Source organism: Lycorma delicatula, chromosome 12, assembly GCF_047948215.1.
Source record: "Lycorma delicatula isolate Av1 chromosome 12, ASM4794821v1, whole genome shotgun sequence".
Taxonomy (NCBI): domain Eukaryota; kingdom Metazoa; phylum Arthropoda; class Insecta; order Hemiptera; family Fulgoridae; genus Lycorma; species Lycorma delicatula.
Window position 1 is genome coordinate 16,058,700 of NC_134466.1, and position 18,618 is coordinate 16,077,317.

The 18,618-nt window shown below is 36.0% G+C and overlaps 3 protein-coding genes across 4 annotated transcripts in view; 2 read left to right on the top strand and 1 right to left on the bottom strand.

The window, feature by feature from the left end:
- LOC142333126 (protein takeout-like) overlaps positions 1 to 611 on the top strand; it is a 36,913-nt gene extending 36,302 nt beyond the window's left edge. For both annotated transcript variants that reach the window (XM_075380053.1, XM_075380054.1), the window contains one exon: positions 59 to 611. In XM_075380053.1, the coding sequence (XP_075236168.1) occupies positions 59 to 210 (152 nt within the window). In that variant the 3' untranslated portion in view covers positions 211 to 611. The remainder of the gene's footprint in view (positions 1 to 58) is intronic.
- Positions 612 to 2,209: 1,598 nt separating this feature from the next.
- On the bottom strand, positions 2,210 to 8,013 carry RpLP1 (Ribosomal protein LP1). Its single transcript, XM_075380087.1, has 4 exons — positions 7,814 to 8,013; positions 6,864 to 7,020; positions 3,454 to 3,561; positions 2,210 to 2,312 (listed from the first exon to the last, which is right to left on the bottom strand). The coding sequence occupies exons 1-4, from the start codon at positions 7,880 to 7,882 to the stop codon at positions 2,299 to 2,301; spliced, it is 348 nt and encodes a 115-aa protein (XP_075236202.1). The 5' UTR covers positions 7,883 to 8,013; the 3' UTR covers positions 2,210 to 2,298.
- Positions 8,014 to 8,353: 340 nt separating this feature from the next.
- Positions 8,354 to 18,618, top strand: part of Alg9 (alpha-1,2-mannosyltransferase Alg9) — a 54,228-nt gene continuing 43,963 nt past the window's right edge. The window contains exons 1-2 of the mRNA XM_075379901.1: positions 8,354 to 8,480; positions 8,562 to 8,709. Coding sequence (XP_075236016.1) covers positions 8,377 to 8,480; positions 8,562 to 8,709 — 252 coding nt within the window. The 5' untranslated portion in view covers positions 8,354 to 8,376. The remainder of the gene's footprint in view (positions 8,481 to 8,561; positions 8,710 to 18,618) is intronic.

Consider the following 18,618-nt stretch of genomic DNA (forward strand, 5'->3'; position numbering starts at 1 on the left):
TGAGCCAAATTAATAATAATTTTATTTGACATCAATGTAATTTATTGATTTGTTTCAGGTGAAAATATGAATCATTTTATCAATGATAACTGGAAAGAAGTTATGGACCAATTAGGTGGCCCAGTTGTTGATGCTATTGGTGAAGTTTTTAAAATATTATTATCAAATATATGTGAATTAGTACCTTACGACGTTGTTTATCCAGATTAATTTTTAATGTGTTATTTAATAAATTAATATTTATTTTAGAAATATTGCAATTTATAATTAAGCTTTTTTTTGTTTTTTAAAAATTTGTGTACAAATTCTTGTACAGCTAGTTAGATCAACTACCTTATTTGTGAGTAAAAACAATAGTTTATCAAACAAAAACAGTATTTATAATTACTAATTAACTTACAATATTTTGTGAATCGAATCTGACACCGGTTTGATAATTGTCATTTTAATAACAACTCTGATTATACTTATTGCATATCAATCTTTAACATAAGTTAAGAGTATTCGAACTTGATAAAACATTGGTGAGACAACTTTTTAAGGGTTAGAATACAATTATAAAAATCAACTTAGCAATGTATTTTAAATAAATAAACTACAACTTTTTTTTATCACAAGTTTTTTATTTAAATAAGCCGAGTGTCCACTAATATGATGTCATGATACTAACAACTTTTTTATGTAGTGCATAAATCGTTGTCGAACTTGTACTAAAATAAGGTTTTTGCCACCTATCAATAAATCGTGCAATTTTTTTTACTTATTTTTAGGCTTATGTTTATTATACTACTGAGAAAAGATATTAACACCCCTCTAATTTATTTAAAAATTAATTATGGTAAAATGTTATTAATGGGAGAGAAAGCCTATGTTTTAATGAGTTAGACCAGTGTTTCAGAAAAAGAACTCTTGAGTATCTTTCTTATGTTAACCCTTCCTTCGAAAAACTTTGCTCTGCAAGACAGGTCCAAGGGAATCACTAATAATTGAACTTGTTTTTGATTTAGTAAAGATAAGTTAATTATTAAATACATTGTGCAGTACTGATACTAATCCTATTTATAAGTGTATTATATCAGTGTAAATGCATATTTTATTATTTATGTCAGAATGTATTTTGATTTGCTTTCCTTTTAGTAAATAAATTTTTAAATATTTTCTATTTGATATGCTCGTGTCCTCCAGATTCAGAAACACTGAGTTAGATCATAAGCATTTCATCTCGTCATGAGATAAAAGTCTTGTTATCTAGACATCAATTTATTTCAAAAATATTTTTTTTTATGATTAATTCATCAAATAATTAGATAAACTTCTGAATGGAAATGCAATACTGAAGCTCATACTCAAAAGTTTCAGCGATAAATTGTTACATAGTTCATTTACAGTTAAAAAATCACAAGTAGATTTTATATATGTATTTTAACTCAAGTTATTTTAAATGGTCCCATAGATTTCATATCAAACTAACAGTTCCTAACAGATTTATTTAAATTCCTTTTTATAGCTAAAACTTAGTTAAAAGTGCTGACAAGTAGATATCTTGGTTTTTCATTGCTCTAGCACCAATTTAATTTAAAACGCTGAAAATTTATTGTTCAGCATATTTACATTTACAAGTAACCAGACGATTTAAAATTTATAAAAACTATCTCCTACTACATCATGTGATTAATTAATAACCTTACGGTGTATATAATTATTTTGTGATTTGGAAAATTTGACTACCTGGAATATTTATTACATCAGATGTTTTGTTTGAAATTATGGCATGCATTTGACCTTATTGTTATAGACATTAATCACTAAAGATTCTTTCAGGATCACCTTATGAAATAATTACTGATTTCATTTTTATTAAGCATTAAAAATGGAAGGGATTATTCTCACCATTTTATTTATATAAAAACAGCCAAACGTTAATAGCTGGCTTTTTTACAGACTGCGCATTATAAATTAAATTTTTTCTAAGACTTTGGTTTTTCAACGCATTAGAAGATTCCTAGACAAAAAGCTTGCTTCAACTTTAAGCGATGAATTAATATTTCATATATTACTTGAAACTAGAAGATTCAAGAATAACATTTTAATCTAAATGGCTTTATTAATTTGCAGTTCTCAAAACGGTTCAAATTAATAAAAAATAAAATCCAGACCTTTGCCAAGGAATCAAACTCTAAATTCAAAAATAAAATAAAAACAAACGAGCTAAATATAAAATATATTTATTGTATTAATAAATATACAGATATTAATTCTCCATTGGAAAAGAAACAAGAGAACGAACGCAGCATGTGTTTAGTCGAATAAACCTGAAACAAACAAATATTAGAAATAATATTTTATTACTTAAAAAAAGTTAACATTTCATCAAGTCTTAGATAAAATAAACCCTCATAAAAAAACATGTTATCAAACATATATGATTCTGAAGCTAATACATGCATATAATACATTTTTATAATCATAGGGTATAATAATAATTATAATATCTTATAAAACTTTAAAATTATTTTCACAATGAAGACACTCTCTCACTCTAACCAACTAAATTCTTATGAAACTTTTTAATGCATTTCTTCCCTTCTAAATGTACATCAGGTTATCTGCATAACAGTTTCATAAAGATGTTCAGATACTTCTGTACATTAAAAACATTCTTTTAACGGTACAGCAAAAACAAGAGTTATCTGTTGTAAAGCCAATAATTTGAATTAAAAAAAAATAGAATGCTAATGTAAAAAAAATTATTAAATTTGAAAATTACAGATTAAAAAAATAATTTCACTATTAAGTTAATTAGTGGTAAATTTGTAATTGTGAAACTACAAAGGACAGCTTCAACAAAATTGATGTCCTTTTGCACAGTGGTCCAAAATGGCAGCTTCCAACTTTACTATATTAAAGATTTTCAAGTAGTTTATTTGTACCTAGTCACAGCAGACTGGCAAGTGTACCAGCCTTACAATCAAGAGGTTATGGGTTTGAATCTGTATCTTTTTTTAACTTAGTTTTTTTTTACATAACCAATAATAGATGATTTTTTTTATCATCCAGTATTTATAAGAATATTTATAGTAATGGAAAAAACTATGAATTTTATTTGAATAGACATATATATAATTCTACAAACAGTGTTCCAGCTACTGCCAGGATTGACATAGCTGCAATGTAAGTGCATTATTTTAATTTTCAGTTTGCTTATTACAATCTGAAAAAAAAATTACACACATATATATATTTTTTATTATCCTTGGATTGCAACAGATAAAACGAAAAGTAAAATAATTTTCTTATTGTAGCAACAGTACATAATATAAAATTTAAAAAAAAATTCTTTTGAGAATAACCTAATAGATTATAAATAAAAGCAGGTAACATTATTACCAAAGAGAAATCAATTAAACATCATATTTTAGCATAAAAATTTTTTTGTTGATATTAAATAATTACCGAATCCCATATCATCATCTGATTCAGGTTCACTTTCCTCCTTCTTCTTCTCTTCCTTCTTTTCAGCAGGAGCAGCAACACTACTTGTATCCCCAGCTGCGGCTACAGCTTAAAAAAAAAGGGCAATTAATAATAAAATAAAAATATTAAAAATTTCTTTATCAGCTTTGATATATGAAGCGTATAAAAGTTAAGAAATGGTAAAAATTCTACTTTCGAAAACTTTTTTACTATATATAATTTTTTATTTTTTTCTATTTAATATATTAAATCTCATTTTTATCACAAGATTGGAGGAATTCCTAAAAACTTAGCTCTCCAAAAAAGTAGAGCAAAGTTATTACTCTACTTTAACAGTAACAGTTTGGTAGTAATAGTTAATCCTTATCCTATTATACAATATTACTTAACATAATAATAGATCTATTCTGCAATAATAATTGCACATTAAGAGGGGAATCTACCTTCTAAGAAAACTTTCTTCTTTTGAGTTAAAGTTAACACTTTGCACACAAAAATAATGTTACTTATATAATAGAAAAAAGTTTCAACCCCCCCCCCCTCACAATACATGTTAAAACTTTTTATGTATTGCATATTTTGAAACTATTTAAAAGCCATTATTAAGAGGAAGTTATGATCTACATACCTCGTATGGATTTTTTATTCTAATCACTTCCATGGAAATATTAAAAAATTTTTAAAGTAAAGTTGACTTAAATACTTTTTATGTTAATAATTAAGTTATGCCTATACTAGGTTGCACAGAATAGAATGTTTCTAGCTATTAAAAAAAAAAAGTCTACCTCAAATTAAGTTACGAAGTTTTTGGTGATTGTTACGAAAATACAATTTTCAGGAAATAAGACTAATAAAAAAGGTAATAACTTACAAAGTTGAATATACTAATAACAAAGACATAAATAATGTTTATGAATGTTACAAAATAAATAATCTAAATACTTACAGAAAACACTAAAATAAAAACTTTTTACTACACAAAAACATAATCTCGAACATGACAAATAAGAAAAAAATAAAATAAATTTATTCAACACAAAAATTTTAATAAAAATTTGAAATAACCTAAAAGAACATACTTTAGAATATAAATACTACGTATGTTCAAAAACACATGAACTATTATTCAGTTTATTTTCTAACAAGGAATAACTGCTACCTTGTAAACAAAAAAGGTAATAATAATTTTTTAATAATATTTATAGCCATAATTCTTGGGGAAAAATATATCAGTAAAAAAAGAAAGGTATAAACTATTAAAAGAGCAAATAATTTCTTTTTTTTTTTAATTTTTATGGATAGATGCCCCCCTAATGTTTTTGAAAGGTTAACCCCCGATGTTGTGGCAGAAAACATTATGTAGAATTAGGCAATTACTAAAACATTAGGTTGAATTTAGTTATAGAATGTTCAATTTCAATCTATTGCTATGAACTTTAAATTTTTAATTTAAAAACTTTACTGAAATCTAATCTGCGTAATATTCATGCTAAACATCAGGTTGTTTGATTTCAATAATTTCACAATATATTTACTCTACAATTCATCTGCAAATTATACCATTAAACTGTATAATACAGTCATTTCATGTCGAAGTGGTTCAGTTTTGAAAATTGCCCCTGGTTGACAATCTCCGAACATCATAAAATTTTTGATGGAGGCTTCCCACGGTCTGAAATGCCATTTTACCAAATTGCAGTTCTTTATCTGCTATGGCTGATTTTTTGTGGCATCTTAAAAAAGAGGTACTTACTTACAGTTTGTGGACCTGTAAAAATTATTATCTTTGATTAACAATTTTGACAACAATAATAAAGATACAGATTTGAATTTTGGTTAACTTTTTATGCTATATCTGAACATGTTAGGCACAAGTTTCTTTTGGAATTTGGTTTTGAGACATAGCACCGGAAATTCAGCCAAAAATTTGTCACAACATTTTGGAAATCAAAGTTTATTTCCTTATCTTTCTTTAATCGGAATGAGTCTTTGTAATTTGGAAAAGGGAATAATTACGTGTAGGATCCTGGAGTTTCAAAGCAATTGGAAACTGATGTCAGGAGAAATCTATCACCAAAGAAGTTTCTGACTAAATAGATATTTTTATTTTGTAGCTGCTGTGTTCTGTAATATTTTATTGCATTTTGTTATTACTACTATGGCTATATTTCATTTTGTTTATGATTTTTGTACATGTGTAATAAATATTTTCTACTGTACAAAAGTATTTACATTATCTTTCAACTTTTTTCTGCCACTTATGAATTACAGGTCAAAAAACAAACTACACAGATTTTGTAGTTTAAAAGTTACTATTTCTAACCATTATAAAACTAAAAAGTCTAAAAAGGTATACCTAAGATATAAGCTTTCAAAGTAGGTCAAAAATTAACAAAAATTTTTTTGACCAAATTTGATGATGAATATCTCCTGACATAAGCCTCCAGTTACTTTGAAACTAGGATGTTACATACAATTATGCCATTTTTCAGGTTACAAAAGTCTGACGATTAAAGAACTAGAGAAGGAATTATATATGCTCAAAATTTGACTTACAAATATTTTCACGGAATTTCAGCTGCTATATCTCAAAACTAAGTTCTAAAAGAAAGTTGTGAATAACATATTTGAATTAAGCATAGAATGTTAACTAAAAGAATTAAAACAAATACCTATAGCTTTATTATTGTCTTCAAAATTATAATTTTTTGCATGTGTGCACAAACTACCAGTGAGTAAGTAGTTTTTTCAAGAGATCACAGAAAATCAGCAATTGCAGGTATAGAGCTACAATTTGGTAAAATTGCATTTAAGACCACAGTGAACGTCCATGCAAAATTTGGAGATGACTGACTGGGGACTCCTGGCACACTTGATATGGAATGACTATAGTTTATTGCAACAACCATTAAGTCTCAGTGTACTGACTTTTCCATGTCACAGTAACCTTATAGCATAGTGCTATATTTAGGTTAAAATATTGGGCTGAACTGTAGAATCATTAAATATGTACACTTTTTAAGTAGATGACTGCTAAAAAGAGCAACAGAATGGGAACACTGTGATTACAAGTTTAACCATTAATTTAACACAAATGATGAAACGAATATAACAGTAATGCACACAGCTAGAATATTTGACTAAAAAAAAGAAATTGTTTTGTATGTAGAAATATTATTTAAACACAGTAAATAAGTAAGCAAATGAGGGAAATATTACTACCTGATCATATTATGAACATATTTATGTGAACAAGTAGAATACAGATGAGCATTACTGAAGGAACAATCTGTTAACAGTATAGTCTCCAAATATAGTATAGATTAGTTAATATAATACAGTTTATAATTCTGCAGCAATCACAAATGATGCATGTAAAGAAAACTTACCACCACCAGCAACAGGAGCGCCACCTCCAACACCAGCACCAACATTAGTAATCAAATCCTTCACACTGATACCTTCTAATGCCTTGGCAAATAATCCAGACCAATAAGGTTCAACATCAACATTGGCTGCCTTTAATATTGTCTGGATTTTCTCACCCTAATAAAAAAAAAAAAAAATAGTTTCATTAAATTATCACTTACTTTGATATTAATACACTTATACACATACATATCAACACTCAGAAGTATCCTTCTTATGCCATCACTGTAATTAAAGCTTTAAAACTATTTTTTTTTTCTTTGGTATTATCCTTTCTTTCTTCTTCCCGTTTAGCCTCTGGGAATTACCATTCAGGTATTACTTCAAATGATGAATGAGGATATGTACGAGTGTAAATGAGGTGCAATCTTGTACAGTCTCAGTTCGACCATACCAGAGATGTGTGGTTAACTGCAACCAAACCACCAAAGAAGATCGTGGATTTGATCCACGATCAAATCCGTGTAAAAGTAACTGGTTTTATTAGGACTTGAACGCTGGACTTCCAAATCGGCTGATTTTGGGAAGACGCGTTCACAACTAGACCAGCCCGATGGGTCTTCAGTACTAACCTCACATTAGTCTAACTGCAGCGAAATTACATTAATCGACGTACACTATGAAATATTGAACAATCCCATAAGTGCAAAATATTTATACGAATAGAACTGAATGTAACATTATCCTACTCTGAATATGATTTCAGCATTTTAAAGTTAATCCATTATCGAATAGAAATTCGTTAACAATTAACAAATGGCTCTAGAAATTTGCTTTTGAATTAATATGAGCTCAAAGTAATATTTTGATTTTATAGCACACTGAAAAAAATTTTATAAATGATGCTATTGAAACCCCAAAAAAGCAATGTAGATTATACCTAACACGTGGAAAATAATAAATTACTTACAGTAACAGCAACATCATCGTCAGCCAAGATAAGTGCGGAATAAACACAAGCTAATTCGGCCTTTGACATTTTGATAAAATATATAAATTACTTATTGCTGAACTTAGAATTTAAGTGCAAGTCGCCAAAAACGGCCTTAGCTCAACGAGAACAAGCACTTCGACGTTCACAGTAAAAGGAAACACAGGATGATAGGAAACAGGCGAAACGTGCTATCAAGTATACCAAACTAAAAGAAGAAATTCTAAAGTAATCCATTTTGATATAAATTAAAATGGAACTTCCTTTTATTATTTTCAATAATCACAAAATTACGTTATGTTAAGCTTTTTATATAACGTTATAAATCAAGTATCAGGATTATAATTGTTACATGTATAAAATAAGTTCATAAAAACAAGTGAAAGGATTATATGAATGATTTAAATAAGTTTTTTTGAAATGAATTAAAGCTATCTTATCTGTCTATTAAATATAATTAAGAAACTATGCTTTGTTTACCCTTAGACTTTCCCTTTTGTTTTGTTGGCAATTGTTTGTGTAGACACTTTCGGTTTATCAGTATGGCCCCGTCGGTACGTCAGCGAGCTCAAGGAAATAATATTCAAAGTCAAAAAAAGGAACACAGTAAGAAATCGAAAAAAATGAGTGGAAATATTAATTTAAAGTAAGTATGTAACCATATATTTTTTCTATAATTTTCTTTTTAAGTTGTATTATTGTATTGAAAGTGGAGGTTATGTTGCAGACGTGAAGAGTTAAAAACAGCAAGTGACATCGGTGTTTCTTATCCAAGCGGTGATACTGCATTTAAAGCTCTTTTATCAGCAAGATTCTGTGCCGCAGTTTGGAGCCACGTTACCGATTGTGATGAAACGTACAATTATTGGGAACCCGTAAGTTTTGTTATTCAAATTAATTTGTTTATGTTTAAAAAATATTTTATATTTTTTTAATGTTGCTCCCCTGTTTTGCTGGAAGCATCTTTTGAATGAAAAAGCGAAATTTCTGAATAAATAGCATATTAACGTTAAAAACCAGTTAAATATAAACCAATTACATCACTTAAAGCAATTTTTATTGTTTATTGCTGTTAATGGAAGTTAAAATATATTTGAAAGGAATAAAAATAAATCCCTTTGCTTAATTAAAGAATATTAAACAAGAAGCTTTCACTTTTGGAGATTTTAGTGTGATCATTAGGAATGAGACTACTGGGCTTATATGATTGATTCTTTTATCAATGTATTTATTTATTTTTTCATAAATTATCCAAATATCTCCATTATTATTTATTATATTTTTTATTCATTACAGCCTATGATCAAAGTTATTTAAAACTACCATATTTTAAATGATAAACCTAACCATATTTATAAGTTTTTAAAATTTGCATTATTTTGTTTTTGGGGGAGACTATGTACTTAGAGTGTAATAAGAGAGAGTGTTGGATTTGAATTGTTTCCATTTATTATATTCATTATTGTGCATCTATGTATTGCAGAATGTTTAAGTATGTTAAGATGCAGTCATTTTTTATGTACAGGTGCCACAAAGTCCCTTTTGATGATGTAACATACAAATTGGTAACTGTATGTCATCATGTGATTATAAAGGTAAAAATCAGCTGCTTTCATTTATCATCAGTGTCAGGTTTGTTAGAAGTTGATGTTATTTTCATGTATTAAGTAATTTTGGTTTGTGCAGTGTTAAAATGCCAGATATAAGCAAGTATTCAATTGAAGAAAAACTTATTGGTAGTATTTGGTTAAATAAGCTTACAAAAGCAAATGAGAACATAAGAGACCGATTCATTCAGTGTTTTGATAAGGAATCTCCATCAGTAGTAATACTCTAAAAGTGCGAAAAGCATTTTTTCACTAGGTGAGTACTCGATTTGAAACAATCTGGCAGTCCTTCGAGTCGATTGAATAGATTTTATACTGTTAAAGGATCTTCTTTATGAGCTCCTCTTAAGTCAACCAAGAAAAATTCTTAAAAGCTAATTATTCCTTATTCAACATTCAGAAAATAATATAAAATATTCTAGGGTTTTTAAACCCTTTAAGCCTGCTAATGTTAATGAACTATCTGATCGGGACATATCTTTAAGGTTAATTGTTGCAAAGCTCTTTTAAGATGTTTTTCCAATGATCAATTACGGTAACAAATTTTCTTCTCTTGATGAGTACGCTATTTTCCCAAATTATAGATCCCAGAACATGTATCTTAGTTATAAAAGAATCCCCACTTTTATGAGGAAATCACATGTGTGGGCAGTGATATCTGAAATGCACTCATAGGACCATATTTTTTTGAAGGAAGCGATAATACCATTTCATACCTTAATGTACTTGAAAATTATTTTATTCCTCAGTTTTGATCAGTTGGTATTGGTTAGCTGGCATCTCTCCCGCAACCACCCCATTTGGTCGCCCTAGAGCATAGACCAAATGTTCCGTGCCAAAAAACGGCTACTGTGCCTCAAAACAGATTTGTGACCTCATTATTCCTAATGCTCCTAGTGAGCTCCTATCTTGCGTGAGCGGTTAAGCTGGGTGCCGTATAGCACCCGCTTACATGTCCCTACCGCTCACTTGTCAAATTAAAACTAGATCGGGGAGGCGCACCCCTTGTTACAAATTAAAACTAAAAATGTTACAAGTTAAAAAGACGGCAATTTAAGCCGCCACGCCTCGGTCGCTGTCAGCCAGCTAGTGCCTGTCCACCATTTAAAGCGCTTGGAGCTTTTACTGGCTGGTGGCCAGCCATTATTTCGGATAAGGACTTCCCACAGCTCCGCTAAAGGAATCAATAAATCCCATTTAAATTTAAAATCTAACGATGACGGTTGAACATCGCAACCTCATCGAGGAACCCCCACACGGTCCGACAATGCGGCTCTCGCCACATCGACTCGCCGTTTATGAGCGACCAGTTTTCCCCCTGACCTCTAAGTTCCAGGGTGGCCCGGTCTCTGGCCCCCCCAAGAGCAGGGCAGTCGAACATAAGATGTTCGTTCGACTGGACCTCCCCGCAGACACACAACTCATCAGCCGCTAGGCGAAACCTAAACAGATATTGCATCAAATTCACATGGTTGGTGAGCACTTGGGCACCCGACGCCCTTAAAAATGAATTCGAGGCATACCATCCCCCCAGATCCTGTATAAATCTATACAGGGATCTTCCCTTATTCGTGGTGTGCCATTCATGCTGCCATGCATCCATCGCGAGGCTCCATAGCCTCTTCCGCAGGCGGGAAATGGGCAACTGAACGAAATTTGGAGCCGGTGCATTGTGATAGTTGTTCCGCTCCGGTTCTAGCCCGGCTCGAAACCGCATCCCAAATACCTCGGTTTCCCGACCTCTTCTCAACTTCCACATGGCTGCTCGAACTTTCACCACTAAATCGATTGGGAGAGCCTTTCCCAATACGGTGGTAGCCTCGTAGGAGGTTGTTTTAAAAACACCAGTGCATACTATTAAGGCTCTGCGCTGGGCACTCCTTAAATTTTGAAGCAGTGCTCTATTTCTATCCAACCTATGCGCCCAGACTGGCGCCGCGTATGCAATCATACTCTCGAAGATACCTCAGTACACCAAGTACATTCGGCGACCCGGCAGCCCGTAGTCTTTCCAAGCAATCCTTCTAAGTTTGTGCATCACAGAGACAGCGTCTGCCGCAACTTGCTTAATGTGGTTGCTAAAAAGCAACTTATCATCAAACAAAACACCTAGGTACTTATGAACCCTTACTCGACTGATTACACAGCCTTTATATTTAATGTGGGGGTTTCGACTGGTTGATAATTTGTCTGCACCCTTCAGAAGCATAAACTTCGTCTTGGGCACAGAAATCTTTAAATTTTGCATGTCCATCCAGCCCTCGGCGGTTGACAAAGCCGCCTGCGCTCTACTTTCTAGCTACGGTCGTGAATTACCACGAACTAAAAGGAGACAGTCATCGGCGAAAGCGTGGGCCGTGACCCCTTCTGGGAATGTCAACCCCAGAAATCCATCAAACACCAGGTTCAACAGCAGGGGGCCGAGAACGGAACCCTGCGGGCTTCCCCATGTGACGGATTTTTCCACAACTAGGTGCGCATCTTTAAACAGTGCCGTACGGTTAGACAAATAGTCTCTTACCACGGCCTGCAGGGCTCTGGGAACATTGCGGCGTTCCAAAGCATAGAGGACAGAACTCCAACACAAGGAAGGAAATGCTGCCCCTCTATATCAATAAAAATAGCCAAAACATATTTGCAGTCGGCGCTTTCCACCTCGGTAAGAGCATTTAAGATGCATTCCTTGGTGCCAACCCCTTTCATGAAGCCATATTGGCCTTGATTTAGAATATACAGCTCATATCAATGCTTTCCTCGAGCCGTTCCACAACCAGCCTTTCAAGCAACTTGCCGAGAACCGGCAAGAGGCTGATGGGTCGATAACTGCCGACCTCACCAGGATCCTTTCCAGGTTTCAGGAGTACCCTTACCAAGGCCACCTTCCAGCAAGCCGGAAAGCAGCCCCAGCTTAGGCATCCCGTGAACAGTCTGCCAAGCGGCTCTCTTATGACAGGCAATAGATGGTAAAAAATATCCGGGTCAAGTTGGTCAATCCCCGGTGCCTTCTTCAGTGCCATTCGAGAAACCACTCGGTCTATATCATCGGGTTCCACGGTCCGAACGCCAGGGAATGGTGTTTCACCCACCCTAACGCCGATTTCCGCTTCACCCTCCGGAGCATCTGGAAACAGAGTATCCAGGAACGCCCGGTAAGTCGCCACAGATGTTAAAGTGTGGTCACGACCACCTAACCCGCACCGGACGCTGGACAACACGTGCAATGGCCTTGGCTTGTAACAAGTCTTTGCGAGCTGCCAGGGATCGCGTTGCAACTCGCGCATGGAGTCTTTCCAAAACTTGAGTTTGGCTTCCTTGATGGCGTGAACATATGTATTACGGGCACGCCGGTAGATCCGAAGACGCTCAGCGCGCACGTGGTTAACGATATTCCCCGTTAGGAGGCAGCGCTGGTACCTTATCCGCGCGGACCTCACTCTTGCGCGCAGCACGCTAAGGTCAGAGGACCACCATTTCTTGCCGGGCCTCCGTCTGCCTTCCACAGACGACCCCCCGGAAAATGGGGTCATGACGGCTCCAGGCACGCTCAGATCAGCGGACTGGCTGCTTATGACGGGTCCGTCCATTGGCCTAGGCCGCCGTAGGACCTCGTCACAGCCAGTCTTGATGGCCCGACCGATTAGCTCCGCCATCAATTCCACCTCCTCCCTACACTCCATGCGCCACTGCAATCCCTCCAGGGCAGCATCGCACACACGCCTCAGCCTGCGTTGATCCAGGCCCCTTAGGTTGTAGCAACCTGGATTTGGTGCCCTAGGACCGCCTCCGTAAGCAATATCATAGGTTATAAGCCTATGATCGCTCACACTGGCCTGGGGCCAGACAGTCTATCTACCTGTATCCCGAAGCAAGTCACCCGTCACCAAAGTGTCGTCTATATAACCCTCTCCCAGTTCGCTGGAGAAAGTTGGCGGCTGCTCCGCATCATTAATCAGGTAGAGGTTCCTGGCTTCTGCGAACTGTTCGAGACCAGCGCCTCTGGGGTTTGTGAGTGGTGAACCCCAGGCGGTAGACTTGGCGTTTGCGTCCAGCGCAACCAACACTCTGGTGCCCGGGAGACCGTCCAGAATCCTCCCCAACTTCGCCAGCAAGTCATCGATACTCCATCCAAGCTGGAAGTATCCCGACACAAGTACGACATCGAGCGTACCCCTCGTGATCCGCACGACGGTGAATTGCTCATCAGACCACTGAGGCATCCAGAAGACACCCAAAGAGTCAGAGCTCACCACGACCGCAGAGAGCGGCCGTCCCCCACGAGTATTAATAACTTTCACCCCGTGGAAGCCGACCACCCTATCCGCGACCGCGTACGGCTCCTGGACCAAGAGGACCTCGAGGTTGTACTCCTCAAGGAGCCTCATGGCCTCAATCGTGGCCGCCCGGGAATGGTGCAGATTAATCTGCCCCAGGCGCAGGCGTTCGAACTGGTGAAAGATGTCCCCAAGGGCTTCTGACCGTTCAGGCGTCGCCATAAGCTGTGCTGTTAACAGCTCTCGCTCGGGCTATATCGTACGCCTTACATTGCCTACCCCCTACCCTGTGACCAATATTGCTACCCTTCACCTGGCAGCAGGCGGCACACTTTGGTGGCGACGACTTGGCAGGGCAGTTGGTTGCCCTGTGCCCCGGAGCGGCACAGTGGCCACACATCTCCTTCTGCGCTCTGCATCGGAGAGCGGTGTGCCCAAAGCCCTGTCATTTAAAGCACCAGGTTACCTGAATATGGTCGACAACCCTACAGGCCGTCCACCCAAAGAACAATCTTCCCCCGGCCACTAAGACCTGCCGGATCTTTGGCGAGGTCTCGAGAACCCAGTGACTCTTTAGGGATTCCTTCCTCCCCAACTGTCGAATCACCTTAGTTTCCCTAAGGAAGTCCTCGACATATCCAACACAGGATTTTGGCCGTGGATCGCTTTGAGGATTTCGGGCTCCTCTACCCGCGTTGCCCTCGGCATATCATAAACCAATATCTTAGGCTTACGCTCGGCTAGCAGCTGAGCCTTCAGCCCGTTCTTGGCCAGAACATCGGCCTCCAGCAGTTGTCTTGCCTGCTGCTCGTTAACGACCTCCAGTACAATGCCATGATCCCTGGTTTTAGTGACCCGGAAAACTTGGAACCTTTCTTTCCGCGGGTCCAGGATCTTCTTTAGGATTAGCTCCGTCATAGCAGACGAAGCCCCCTGACCAGGCTTAACAGGTACCACTTTTACAGTGGCCCGCTTACTTTTGGCCGGCGCCTGTGCTGGCGGCGGCGGACCTACCCGCTTAGGCGCAGGCGCGGCAGTTATAGAGGCAAAGGAGACAGGTTTTTTAACCTTCTCTTCCACAATCTTAATTGATTTGTGGAGCTCGCCCAAAGCTTCACCCGTTACGGGTTTGAAGCCCCGAACTCCCTCCACTACCTAGTCTACCTTGCCTGATAGTCGAGTTACGATCGAGTCAAGCGCAACGTTTGCACCCTGGAGGCCTTCACATTTTAAAGCCAGCCCGGAAACCATCGAACTACATTGGCTCAGATATGAGTCCACCAATTGGCGCAACTCTAGAGCCACTCTAGATTCCTTCTTTGAGGAAATTTTGGCCCATTCGGCCCTCATCTCCTCAATCCGCCCCAAGCTATCCGCTCTGGAGGTCACCTGCTTTGACGCAGGTTTCCCCCCAGAAACATCCCGCTCAGGGACAGAATCGGCTTTGCTGCTTTCAGTCCTTCCCGACTTCGCAGTGAGACGTCCTTCGGACTTGGCGCCCCCAACTATGCCGTGTCCTCGCTGTACGGATCCAGCTTTCGCCTTTTCCGCACCGCTCGAGACAGAGGTGTCTCGCAGGATTTGTGTGCAAGCCGCAACACTCGGGCGCTCCACTACCCGAGGGTCTTCCTTATCGGAAGACCGGGGCCGCGGCGGCGACCTACCGATTGACCTCCTCGGCATGAAGGGGTCACCGGAAACCAGGTCCTTGGCCAAACCGACCAAGTCCTCCAAACAACCTCCCCCAGGTTACTCCATCGCTGAACAATTTAGCAATACGCCAGCTGTGTTGCCAGGCACTACAATTCACAGCTTGAACGAATCTAACACCTACCACAATACCAGGTGAGCGTCTAACCTCTCACACCCCGAACGGACCGTCTGTTCCGCAGTCCACCTGAGGAGTCAAAAAGCTAAAAGCTCCTTTCACCGGCTAGGTCGGAGCGGAAACCGCTTCTCGAACCTGCCAGAGGATCTAAATATATTTAGGCCTCACCAACTACGTATGGGGACACGATGTTACAAAGGAAACGTCCTTATTTGGCCGACAGCAGCACTACTGCAACACACTACGTCGCCGCTTTGTCAAAACTCCACAGCAACGCAGGTTGACTGACCGCTGCTGATCGTTGTCAACCCCGACGACGAGAACGTAGAACGCTGTACTTGCAGAATCAAATTATGTTTTACAGCACGGGGCCAGAGGCCGAGAAGCGATCAGTTGGTATGGAATTAACTGTTATTTTACAATAAAATTAAGTTCTGATCATTATGTTCAGTCAATAAGGATTTTTAAATGAACATTATGAAAGGCAGTCGATCAGTAGGTACTTTGAAACTCAGTGGCTGCCTAGAAATGTAGGCTTAATGATCTGTGACAACTCTTTGTGGTATAATAAAAGAAAAAATTCCTATTTGCTACTAAGGAGTGTTGAGCTGAAAACTGCCGCCAGAGACTGTTTTTATGATTCTGACTCTTCAACATGGAATAGAAGGTCTAAATGCAATTGGCAACTAATAAATCTGTGTACAAATAATGGAGGAGTGTATGCAGATGTAATTTAAAGTGAATTTTATGTGTAAAATTATTGAATAAGTTAATGAAAAACATTCTTGTTTATTTCTTTATACGGAAAGGGACTTTGTGGTCATGGTGTATGTGTAGAATATCAACAATTATCAATTTTAGTGGATTCTATTTGTGAGATTGTTGATAAATGTTTACCCTATTTTATGAAGGGTTTTTAAGTATTCATTGTGTCATGTGAAGCTGAATTCTGTGGAAGTTTTACCATTTACAAATCTGTAATCCATTTTTGCAAGTGCTGCTTGGCTGGACATTGATAATTCATGTATTATGCCAGTTTTTTATGTGGAATTAATTATTTCTCAAAATCTAACTTACTGCTAAAAAAGAAAAAAATTAATTGATTAGAACTCTTAATGGTTATGTATTTTAATAAACTAAAGAGAAAAAAGATTATAAATGTGTTATCAACAAAAGCGTAACATGAATAACATTCTTAGAATTCCTAAATTAGTTTAATATTAAATATTGTATTATATTGTAAAGTGAATTAATGATACTAAATTTAGTTTTGTTTAGTAGGAATTTGCCTATAATGATACTGATTCATGTAATATCTTCCTTTTTATGAATGTGTGAAAGTGAAAAGACAGGAGTTGGGATTTGGGACTTTTCTTACAGAAATTCTGAGAATTTTTTTAGATAGGGATAATATAATATTGATCAATACTTTTGGAAAAAGTCCTTGATGCTTAATGTTATCCTTCAAATTTCTTCATTTTAGACGTAGTCAGTTTTTAACCAACATCAAAAAAGGAGGGAATTATCAATTTGACAATTTTGTGTGTTATGCAATATCTCTGATATCAGTGAACCGATTTTAATAACTTTTCTATAATCGAAAGAGTACTTTTGAAATGGTCTCATATGCATTTTTAGATATGGGACCATTCCGTATCATCTTAAGTATTCCATCTTATTTTCCTAAGAGTATCATCGAATTTTAATCAAATCTGATTATAATCTTAGGAAAAATACAAAAAAATCGAATGGCTCTATACCCTTAGCCGCTGACCACTCGCACCAGTACAGTGTTGCTTTGTTCCCTGTATGACTAGGATTTTAATAACAGTCTATATTATCATTGTTTAGTCTCCGTGGAAATATTCATAGCATTTCTTTATCTATTTTTCTTCCTTAAACAATTATTCCTTTTTTTTATTGGATACTTTCCTCTCAACTACGTATAAATATTAAACTTACATTTAATATTTATATGAAATGGTGGAAAAGTGTATTATCCCTGATTGTATTAAATAAATTGTCATACAACAAGCTTCCAACCAACATCATCCTGTATGAAACGAGTTAAATGTTGTAATTTTGCAATAAATAATATTCTATGGTTGTTATAAACACTTTTTTAACTGGGTACCTGCAAACCTTGTCCAAATGTCTACTCACAATAATGAAACCTATAAATTGGATAGATTACACAACCTCATAATTTCTGTCAGAGTTTTCTCATCGTGTGGTCTATTTAATAACTTATTTGAGTTTAAATCATACAAGGCAATGTCCTCTTAAAGTTTTAACTCGATTAAGAGTGACATAAATCTGGCAAACCTTTTCTTGAAGAGGTATATCACTTTCCTGTCAAGAGTTATACCCTGCAGTATGTAAACATTTACAGACCAGTATAATACTAGAGGTAGTATTCTGCACTCAACATCTCCGTATCCCTTTGTTGCTTGGAATGTTGTACGAACTGGTGAAATGGCTATGCAACCATCAACATCTTTAATTCTAAGACCAGTAGTCTCATCATCAAATTTTATGAGTATAGCTTCCAGTAACTCTCCTTCCTTATTTATAAAGCCGAGGCAGTGAGAATGTAGCTCTTCTGTTTCATTTGACAAAAATTCATGTATTAAACTGACACAATTAGTATGACTCTCTAGACTTTCATTTCATAAGAATCGACTGTTGTACGTTCTCATTTGTGAGAGTCTACATTCTTGTTGAGAAGTCTTTGTGAAAATATTCATGGCATTTCTCTATTTTTCCTTAAATGATCATTCCTTTCTTGGCAACTTTCCTTTAATCATTACTATCCCATTTGAGCAGCACATTTAGTAGGCCTACCCATATTTTAATTATATATAAAAAAAATACATAATATAATCTTTTTTCAGCCTCTGCAAAGTATAGAATTAGAGAACACAATAGCCTTTACAAGAACATAAAAAAGTAAAGGTAAGAGTGTTAATTCTGTACTTTGTGGAGGCTTGAAAAATATTATATATTTTTATTAACATACAGAGGAAAAGAAAAATGGACTATAAAAAATTTAATCTAAATAAATTAATATATATATAT

Coding starts and splice junctions, on each gene's coding strand:
- RpLP1 (XM_075380087.1), bottom strand. CDS start 7,882: ATGTCAAAGGCCGAATTAGCTTGTGTTTATTCCGCACTTATCTTGGCT. Junction 7,021..7,813: donor ACGATGATGTTGCTGTTACT/GTAAGTAATTTA, acceptor TTTTTTTATTAG/GGTGAGAAAATCCAGACAAT. Junction 3,562..6,863: donor CGCTCCTGTTGCTGGTGGTG/GTAAGTTTTCTT, acceptor TTTTTTTTTAAG/CTGTAGCCGCAGCTGGGGAT.